The following is an 11,392-nucleotide window of genomic DNA, read 5'->3' as shown; positions in this document are numbered from 1 at the left end:
TGCTGATCATTTTGAAACACAGAAAGCATGAGGCAAATGTACTGTAATGAGCTTGTGTTATTTTGCTATAATGTTCCCCAGGGAAAACACGGCCCCAGGACCTTTAGGTAAAAACCCTGTTGACTACTGAGCAAATAAATAAAAAGAGTTACATTCATCAAATTTTGATATTAGAATAGTATAGTATACTGTAATAAACATGATGCATGATATTAAGATGGTAATGTTTTAAAAAAAAAACGCACATTAAACATGATCATATACTGTTTTAATCTCATGCTCTCCTTGTGTTATAAAACATGAGATACAGCTTCTGTGTCTCTGACTGTATGCATGAGTTGGTTGCACACAAACACAGATAGTACATTGTATAAGTGGGTATTTATGTTCACAGCTTGCCTAAGCAGGCAGATTCTGCCCCCTGAGTAAATATGGTGAGCCACTGATAACATTCATTTGTGTATAACAAGGACGTATTCACACACCAAAACACACATACACGCACAAAGGCAATTCAGTAGGGGTATGTCTGCAATGGAATGATAACTTATTTTGTAACTCCGACATGCACTGCTTACAGTATCATCACAGGGTTGTCCCCCGGATTGTGTAAATAAGTGGTGCTCAGGTCCTGGATGTTTGCAAAATGGCAATGTGAATATAATAACATGGAGTTTTTTGCATTTTCATATCACCTTAAATTACATTTTCTACTTTATACAGTCTTGACACACAGTAGAGAGCTTTGGATAATTGCTGCATGAGAACCAGAATCCACAGATATTAGGAGGGGGATTTATGATATTGTCTCATTGTTTTGGGGTTTTTTTCCCCTACAGACTCAGTTACTAGGGCAAAAGGTGTACTGACCCGGGTGATGCGTCTGGCCCAGCGGTACCTGTTGGACCCAATGGGTAGACAGAGGGTTGAAGAGAAGGGTTCTCAAACACAGACAAAGCCCAGACAACGTAGTCCTGCTCCTGGACGAGTGTTCAAGAGTCGGACCTCAGCTTCACTAACACAAGCCCAGGTAAAGCTTTGTTAGTACAGATGACTTCAATGTTTTCTCTGCAGCTTCTTTCACTCAGAATCTTTGGAAAGTGAAACTGGATACCATAACTCATCTTCTAAAGTAACTGATTCATTTATTTTCTTTTGGAAAACTGTGACTTTGTGTTACTGATTCAGTTGATGCAATACAGGAAATTGGAATTGTGATTGTAATTGTGTTTGAGTAATGCAGTCATATAAATGCTTTACACGTGTCTTGCCAAAATATTATCAAATAGATCAGTTTGTTGCAAAATAAAAATGGGCACCTTTTATAAGTAACGTAAATGTAACTTTAAAAGCCACACCATACGCCTTTGTCTAGAGATTTGTTATGTCGTCTTTTCATATCTTAGCACTCTTAAAGCAAAAGTTTGACATTTTGGAAACAAACACTTTGCTTCCTTGCTGAGAGTTGGATGAGAAGATTGATATTATCTCATATCTTTATGTTAATTTCAAGGCTACAGTCAGCAGCTATCTTGGCTTAATATATAAACTGGTGCCTGAATATTTCTTGGTTATGCAACGTTCCCCTCAAACGTTAGTCCTGGTAACAAGGCGCAGCTCCCAAATGGAGTGTGACGTGTTATTTTTCCCCGCGAGTGTCCGACTAATGAAAAGTAGGATGACTAAGACTCTTCTCATCAATTAACGGTTTAGTCCAGGATTGGGGGGCAGCCCTAATGGCCAATACATGGGCCACCACATAACACCCCCATACAACTGCAACTTGCTTTTACACTGGTAGGTGTAAACTTGTAGTTTGCTGGTAGGCAGATTTAGTTATTTTTGGAAAGAGCTTCTTGTTTCCCCCTTTTCAATGCTAAGCTAAACAGCTGTTGATGGTTAGCTTATGGTTTACCTGACATGTATGAGAGTGGTATCAATTTTCTCACTGAACTCACTACAAGAAAGAGAATAATTGTATTTCCACATAATGTTGAACTGTTCCTTTAAGCAACTACACAATACTACTTCCCTACCACATGCCTTTGCTCTCACTTTTTTGTTTGGTGAGTCATTTTTGTCATGCACCACTGTGATAAGCAAAGCTGTCAGAGGCCTGGCTGAGAGGATAATGATTAATCAGCATAGCCTTCAAATTATATTCCACTTAACCCAACGTCTGTGCCCATACACTGTCCTATAAGAACAAAAATATATGGTGTGCTTGGTAACAGCCTCCTTGTCCTTGTGCACAAGACTTATCACTTTGTGCCGGTTGTTTTGATTGTGCCAGTACAATAAATCTCTTAATGTTGATTCATACTTGATGTGTGAGGAAGGTGTAGCTTTCATGCTGTTTCACAGTATGTAACGCAGTAAGGTATTCTTACCATATGTTCTGTATGGTTTGGCCTTTTACCTCAACTGCACTTGGTCTCACATTGGTCTCTATTGCCTGCCATCTGGAGACTCTCTCAAACTTTCTCCCCTAAACAATATGAAGTTTTCTTTAGCCATTAAAGAAATCAGGGTCCACTGTGAGCCAGCAGTCTAAAAGCCTCGAACAAAGGGCCGAGTGTCTGACAACCAGTTTCAACAGCTTAATTTAGATGCCAAATCCTTCTGCTAAAACCAGACTGGGCAGCAAGGCTCACTAAGTTGGCATCTGATACAAAACACAAGAGGGCTTATCTCTATTCTTACTGTGTTGAGTTTTCATAATATTTGTAACAAGGTTTTTCTAAACGTTTAATTTGAAGTGTTTTTTTGTACTTGCTGCCAGCACAATAGCACCTACTTCAGATGGTAGAGGTCAGTTATACAGGGTGAAATGTTAGCAAACTATGTGCACAGGGGTTGAGCCACAGCGCACCATTGCCACAATCTCTGCTTAAAAAAGAAATTGTCCCATCACTATAAGCTCCCTGTGCCCAATCGTCCCCCGTAACATCAAGGGCAGGATCAAAGCTTTAAGCAGGTCACTCATTTAAATTCAAATTCAAAAGCTGTAACATTTATTTCATGAGTTACTATAACGAACTATGAGCAAAAAGAACAGATGATGGAGAGACAGGCAGTTTAAATAAAGTAAGTAAAGAAAAACACAATGTGAGCAGGAAGAAAGATGTACAATTACAGCAAGCAACAGGGGTTGCAATTAGTCAACAAAGGAAGCCACTATAAAGTAGTGGAAGTGTAAATGACATGAGAGAGAAAAAAAGCAGTAGGATTTGACCTATTATTTTACTATAGATAACTCTTGTGGGAGTTGATTGGCTTATTTGCTTAATCTGCTCACTCAGGATTACATTAAATTCAGCAAAACACACTTTTGGTTATTAGATTTTAGAAATTGATAGTAGTGAGTTTTTCTCTAAGTTTACTTCCTTTGATCATTTGAGGAATGCTACTCTTCAGAAATGTTTCTCTTGTGACTCAGAATAATTTAGTATGTATTAAAAATAGAGAAAATAGTTTCTCCCACTTGCCACCTGTTATGTCAAATTTAAGCTCCAGGGACTGTTAGATTAAAATGATTGGAAGATGTGATTGGAACATTGCCCAGGGGATTTTTTCTTGGGATAGGAATACATCTTGTCACAGTGACTCGAGCTAGCTGTTTGACAGCCCTTGGGGTTTGGGTAAAGATGGTCCACAGTAGCCCTGTTTTCATCAAAATGTATTACAAAATGTAACCAGAGTTAATGGATAGGCAAAAGAAAACGTGAATGAATGCTTGTTTCCATCCACTACCGTTATGCGATTATTAAGAGTTGCTTCATCAAGATAAGCAGTAGGTGGCACTAATTCTCCAGTTGGAAACACAAGAAGAAGAGGGTGCAACAAGCCCCCGAGCCAAGCCCCTGTCGAACCTCAAAAACGTACGTTGATGGAAACACAGCTATCGTGGTCCAAATATATCCTCCTTTTTCACCCTCATCCCCTTTATCATGCTGTTTTAACTCATTGTTCCTCTCATCATCCTATTCTGAGTTGTCTTTTCAATTTCTTTTCCCAAAACCTAACCTAGCCACGCTAGCAACCTTGCCTTAGGGATGACAATGTTGGTCTGTCTGCCATTTGGTCTGTCCAACACGCAATAACTATAGGGTGGATTGCCATGACATTTTGCACAGACATTCATTATCCCTTGAGGATGAAGCCTACTAACTTAAGTGTTCCCCTGAATTTTCCTTTAAAACTATCATTTGACCAAATACCTGCAGAACAGATTACATTAATCATTAACCTCAAGTGACTTTGTGTTTAGTGCTAATTGGCAAATATTAGCCGGCTGACACGTCAAACTAAGATGGTGAGCATGGTAAATGTCAGGTAGTGGTACTACTAAAGGTAGTGTTTAGCGCAAAGCATTGCTGCACCGAAGTACAGCCTCAGAGAGCCACTACCTTACCTGTAGACTCTTTTCATGTTTATGGTATCTAAATAGCTTAACTGTTCAAAAAACAAAATTACAATAAAATCTAGAGGCCAGGACTGGAAAAGCCACATAAAAATTAAAGGAAGAAACAAATAAAGAAATACAGTAGGATACATTATTTTCACAGCAAGTAAGTGGGGTTGAAAGTAAGCCTGTTAGTTGTAGCTTCAAGTGCAAACACACACACTGGGTCCATAAATGGATTAAAACACATCCTTTCAGCTGTACCTTCTTGATGCTGGTTAACAACACAGACTGAGGAGGATGGAAACTGACGGGACATATCCGTTCACCAGCACCCAATCATCTGGTTCATGTTCAGATAGATATATACCATGCTGTTGCTTCACTCGTATTCCAGCTCCCTCACCTTCCCCTCGGTTCCTCTTTCAGATCAGATCCAGGAGGCGGAGCCAGCAGAGAGGCCGGGCACAACAGCCGGTAGTGCAGGGGAGCAGTGGTGATGTCACCGTGGCCCCTGTCACTGTGACAGATACCGCTGGTTACATTAAAACTGACAGGTGAGGACAAATGTTAAACATTGCAAACCAAACATGACATGCCTGCACTCATGCAAGTCTTTCCTGAAGTGTTTGTTTTTTGCGTTTGACTGCGTATTAGGAAACATGAATGGCCATCTGTGGACCTCCTTAATGCAAATTCTGACATGTTCCTGCTAGTAGACTCTTTTTTTCCTCAATCTTTTTATATTGCATACAGTGTGTGGGCACAATCACAGTAACACCTGTACAATTTAATGCTATATGAGCTTATAATGAAGCTAATATTGTCATTCATTCGATTTACAACTTTTTATCTACATTTTATACGCCCTTACTTTTTATACCACTGCTCAGATTCATCTGTAACGGCCCTATTTTCACGGCAGTGCAACGACTAGTACAAGCAGCACACGGACAGTTTGATGTTTTTCTGACCTTGAAGTGTGACCCTGTCTGTGTGGATTTTGGTGCAAAGCGCAGAGTACACGGTGCACAGGTGGGAGGAGAGATGTAGGAGAGGAGTGAGTTGTTGGTATTTTGATGGAAACTGTTTTAGACTTTGCACTAAGAACTTGGATACTCAGAGCAAATGCACAGCAACAGCAGAGTAATGCTCAAACGTCCCCAGCAGGTGGATGCGTTTAAATCAACATAAAAAAATACAGTTCAATGTGGTTAAAACGGGAACACCGATAAACCAGTCTGTACCAGTCTAATTCTTTACAGTATCTGTTATCCACAGCTGCTTCATAGTATGAGATACTTTTCCTTTAGTTTATTTAATCCCTGCAGCAATCTCAAAGCAGCAGCACAGATATGTTGATTAATCTGCAAGATTATTATATTGTCCTGAGGGTTTTGTCAATCAGCAGGCTACTGATCATCAGTCCCTGTGTCAGAGCTAGAGACATTTTTATAGCTAGCTATGCACAAGCTTACGTTCCTCTTCACTTTATTGGGCTTATTAAATTAACTTTTCTTTCATCTCTCAGGGACAATGCTCTTAGCGTATTAGAGATTTTCCCATACATACTTAAAATGTGTGTGCGAGCAAATGAGCTTTCACGTGGGTGAAACACATTTTTATCATGTCACACACATATTTGAATATGCATGTCCAAAAGTGCTTGTCTTAACATGCTATTTTGATGTCCTGTTCCTCACAAACTGGTTGTCATTCACATGTACCTATGTGTGCATGTCTAAGTGCAGACGGTTACATACTGTACTCTGTGTGACACCTGCATCTTTTGTGGGACTCATTCAGTTATTTACCAATTGAAAGTTCTACTATTCCATCATGTCTTCAGGTTTTGTTTCTTTATAATAAAACCAGCTGGTCCTTCAGTAGCACTTAGAATTTCACAATAGTCTTCTAATCCTCTCATTGTAATGTTGATTTTTCTCTGACAGACACACTGCTCAAAACAAAAGGCTGTCAACCATGTGTTAGTGGTGTGTGTGTGTGTGCACACGTGCGCAAGACCTTTTTGCTTCCATGCATATGCATGCACGTGTATGTGCTCGTGTTTCAAGCATACTTGTCATTCCTCACAGTCTTTGTGTTTAGTGGTTTAGGTTGTTTTAACCAGGCTGTGGGTCACCAGAGGTCATCAAGGGTCACCAAAAAGATTATTGTAATTGGGTGGCAAATTAGTGGTAGGGGATGAAACTGGACAATGCTCTCTGCCAGGTGTTGAAAACACACGTCATCTTAACAAGCATAAAAGCAAATATGGTAGTCATCAAGACAAGTTGATTGAACTGGAACACATTTTAGATAACATTTTGAACATTGCTAGCTTTATCTATCCATTACACGGTCATCTTCAGACATACATGTCTTTTATGGAAATGCTACTTACGGCTTTATGCTCACTTGATGGGACCATTATGGAAAAAGCTGCAATGATCACACAATATTTGCAAGAAGAGCGTTTCTTTTTCCTTCACACCGTGATCACTGATTGATTTTTTTTCTGTTGAAGTAGTGCTGGCGAAATTTTGTAAATCATGGTTCTCTTTTTCCAAGACCCTGGCGATTTGCACAGTATGTCACAGGTATTATTTTTTTTTTGGAAAGACCTGGGCCTTTAGGTTTATAGTAGCTTATTCTACTGTCATCATGTATATACTGAAGGCTTGGATTACTGTAGGGGCTTTTTGGCGCCACTAAATTATACAATATATAAAGGAATCAGAATGTAAACTATTTTTATTGTGCACCAATACCAACCAAAACACCAACTTTAATAACAACAAAAGATATAGGAACAACTTTAAAAAATTTTCTTTTTCAAAACAAAATATTGTTTTTGTTGTATGAACACTATAAATTGACATAAAATACAAAGAGAAAGATATTTCTCAAATGTTTTATTGAACCAGAAACAAGTGAGTTACAGCAGTTGTTTCAGATATGCAATGGTATGGTGGTATATTAAAGTTTAGTAAAGATTGCAACCATTTGAATACAGGACAGTCGTGTAGCTGAAACTACATTGTCCTCCAAAGTCGTTAAAAACATGAAAGGCCCTATCTAGAGCCAGTGTTTGGTTCGTCCGTTCTGTGCTAGTGTAGAACCTGGGCTACTGAGGAAAATCCCCTGCAGACCACACTCACAGCAGAAGTTTGCATAATTTAAGCCTGATCCAGCTTTTGTTTGTCCTTTTCCTTTCTACTAAGTTTTATTGTGAGTGCACAGTCATGAAAAATGCCTGGGTTTTTCTAAAATATTGTTTCTAGTATGAACAGGGTTTTAATCACTGAGACACTGAGCACTGCTACATTCTCCCAAGGGCAAACAAACAGGGGGATCCGTGTTCGTCACCGGAGTCATTTTATACATATGATGCATACAGACATAAATAATCCAACCACAGGTATACAGAATAGTTCCCATGGTCATAAAAGTCTTGCTGTGTTACTGTAATGTTGAGAGAACCCTGCCTGGGCGGTTAAACATTTAATTGTCTTACATTACTAATTTAAATGAGGCTTTTCTGGAACACAGAAAGGATTACCTTGAGCTCTGCCTGACAGGGCAGCTAGGTTATACTTAAATTATTATTTTAAATTATTTATTTTTTTTAACTGTAGATGCTACTTGCTTGGAAATAAAGGAGCGTTTCCTTTTTATATCTGCATTGCCCAGTGTTGATAAGTTGGAGGAGAGCTAAGATGGCTGACACTTGAAACCTCACAGAAAACTCAGATCATATCAGACCTTGCTGAGTGGGTACTGATTTGGAGAGGTCATAGTTCAGGGGTTGGTGCCCTTACTTAGCCTTAAGGGTCACTATGCTTGAATATCACGGTCACTTGACATTATACCATGACCATGTGACATATCTCTTGCTGTACAGTATTGTCCAAGCATCTTGGCTATGTCTAGGTCTTTGTCTCTGAGGAATCCTGTAAGAAATTGTGTCAGACATGTTGAATTTGTTAAGAAACCAGTAGACAAAACATGAAGTCCGCTACAGGAGAACCTTCAAACAATAGAAGGAATGCTCTGCGTTCCTTTGTGGCATTTGCCTCTCTCAGAATTCCCCCTGCTCTTCTGCCTGCCTCAGCAGGTTTATATGCATCTTATACACTTTGATAGTTTGACAGTTAATAGCTTGTGTCTTTGTGTCAGGACCCAAAATCTGTCTTGGGATGTTCTTTATGGCATAGTTCTTTGAAGTCCCAGGATCAGCATCACTTCAGCATGAAGAAGTGCGTTACTCTTTCATGATTAACCCCCAGATATTAGGTTACAAACTTTAAGCCATTACATACATGTTTGTCATGTGACAGAACATGAAACTATCTCCAACTTTTATTTATTTTGAGTGTGTGTTGTAATGAAATGTAGTTGTCTACATTAGCATGCAACTCTTGATATTTTCATTTTAACCTTAAATGATTCCTTTTGGTTTCCATGTTTGTTAAAAGACTTTCTGCCAGATTTTTAATTTGTGGGATGCTCAATGGAGACTGAGGACTTTCTCCCAGCTTTCATAGCTGAAACAGTAAGAGAGTTTAAAAAAACAATCTAAAGTCTGTGCATTAATTTACATGCAGCTGCGTTTATATATAGTCGGAAGTCTGGCAAACTAAAATTGGTTGTTGTAGTCAGCTTTAAGAAAGCAGCCTTGTAGACGCAATACAGTACTTCATCTTCATATATTCAAAATACATTTAGTGTCGTTGCATGTTCTTCACCATTTCCTGCTTCATATTCAGAATCAGCAATACTCCCTTCACAAGTGTGTTTCACTGGGCCCCATCCCACCCACCCCCTCCTCGGTAATGAGGCAGCCACTATGCAGGTGTTTCCTGTGGTATATTGGTAGGCCTGCACCTGAGGATGAAGGGCATATTAGAAGTTGTAATCCCATCTGAGAGTTGAGGGAGGTGATGATGGAGACAAACACATTTATCCCCTGTTGTTGCTTTTGTTTTGTGTTTTCATTGTTCTTGGTCAGAAGCGTTTAAGAGTAGTAGCAATGAGGGATTAGGAATATTTTTTTGCCTGAACAAATCTACGGTGGTAATCAATGATAATAGGAAAGTGAAAGTTAAATAAAGAAGAAAGAAGAACAAAATTGCCTTACTCAGACAAAAAATGTATTTATTATTATTATTATCATCAAATTATTGAATCCTTTTTTATGTCTGAGGTAGTGTATAAACTGGGCAAAACAATGCACATTTCCTTTTGTAAAGTGAAACTACTGTAATGTCTTTGCACCTTTGTTATCACAATTAATTTTTCATCTCACTGATTTGAATCTTCACGTGTATCGCGATATCTCTTTACATTTCTACAAAATACGTATTTGCTGTTTAGAGACTGTAGTATTGTATAAATGACTCATATTATTAGGGTGTCCCTTATCATATGATATATAGATAATGTGAATATACATATAGATGGATTTTATTAATGTATATTAAAAATGTGTTGACTGCCAGTGTACATATTAAATCACAAACAACCATTATGAAAGTAATTCAGACCTTCTCTAAATCTGCGGTTCTGTTTTCAGATCAGAGCAAACCTTCAAGAGGTCCGGTACAGGACCTGTTGGCAAGGTGGCCCATCTTTGTAGCAATCACAGCCTCGTCCAGCCTGTCCGAGTCAAGTCCCTCCGTCTTCTACGAAACAGCAAGAACACACTGAGCCAGACCCCTCCCGCCTCCTCTATCCTCCCCTCAACCCTCCGTTCCGCTACCCTTCCTCCAACTTCCTCCATCCCGTCTCCTCCATCATCCAGCGGGGATCAGCAAAAGCAGCAAGACACACCCAGGACAGCTCTCATCAAGTAAAAACCTCATGAATTTTATCTGTCAAATAGTTTGAAATAGTGAGAGCTTTTACCTAGAAGATGAAAATGATATGCAGCTCTGCACTACCTTTACTGCTCTTAATGTGCCCGGCGTGAAATGGACTAAAACCCACATCAGGCTTTCAGACATTAAACCTCAAGGTTCCTTGAAAGTGTTGACAGTGGTGAATGTTTGTTTACCCACACAGCCCAAAGGGAAGAAAATTAAAAATTCATTCAAACACTAATTTGATATTTTCCATTTAAATCACCCCCTGCTGGGATGAAATTATTTATCCTACATTACATTTTTAAACGTTAAAGTGATTTTGACTTCACTCAATCTCAAATAACTTTGCTGCTTATTAATGTTTGCATTTATTGTTATTTATTGACAAACTCTGTTGTTGCCAATTTGATAAATGGAGAGGTCTTAACTGAATAGTTCAAACTTAATTAGTATGAAAGTTCATGATTAATCATGGATGAAGCACACTTTTCTATGGTCATTTATTCCAACAACACAAAAAAGCATTTGTATTTAAGAAAGTCATTATATGCTTTGCTTAATAATATAAAATCTAAAAATATACGAAATTCAGCATTTTTGGGTGGAGTTGGTGAATTGACACAGTAGGTGGTAAAATGGGAGAACCTTACGGGTAATTAAAGAGATCTAACTAGGCAAATAAGCCCTTTTATTGACAGATGACGGATGTAGAAGAAAGCTGTGGTCAAGTTTAAAGTGAGTGTGTTAAGCAGAGCAAACCACATCACGTAGCATATCAAGTTTCACACTATCAAACAAGCAACTTGTAAGCCTGTGTTAATCTGGTTTTGTGGAAGAGTGCTTATTTTAGAAACAGTGACACCCCACATCAAGTGTCTTCTCACTGATCACTGCAAAAGCTGCCAGAGCAACATTTTCAGCTTTTGTTGAACAATGAAGTTCCAAGTAAGTTGATTAGGATCTGTTGTCAATCAATAAGAATAGTTACTTACTTAGTTTTTCCATCTAATGCCAAATATTTGGTCTATCCCATTCCACATTCCACAACACAGCTTAACAGTAATATATATATATATATATATATATATATATATATATATGAGATAAATGCTACATGCCTAAT

At 38.6% G+C, this 11,392-nt stretch overlaps 1 protein-coding gene across 1 annotated transcript in view; it reads left to right on the top strand.

Moving 5' to 3' along the window:
• Positions 1-11,392, top strand: part of si:ch211-266k8.4 — a 58,065-nt gene that overhangs the window by 33,753 nt on the left and 12,920 nt on the right. The window contains exons 12-14 of the mRNA XM_035664429.1: positions 840-1,030; positions 4,835-4,962; positions 9,981-10,256. Coding sequence (XP_035520322.1) covers positions 840-1,030; positions 4,835-4,962; positions 9,981-10,256 — 595 coding nt within the window. The remainder of the gene's footprint in view (positions 1-839; positions 1,031-4,834; positions 4,963-9,980; positions 10,257-11,392) is intronic.

The sequence above is a fragment of the Morone saxatilis genome, unplaced genomic scaffold (genome assembly GCF_004916995.1).
Source record: "Morone saxatilis isolate NCDOM2014 unplaced genomic scaffold, NCSU_SB_2.0 Contig2, whole genome shotgun sequence".
NCBI lineage: Eukaryota > Metazoa > Chordata > Actinopteri > Moronidae > Morone > Morone saxatilis.
This window is presented reverse-complemented; position numbering and strand designations above follow the sequence as displayed.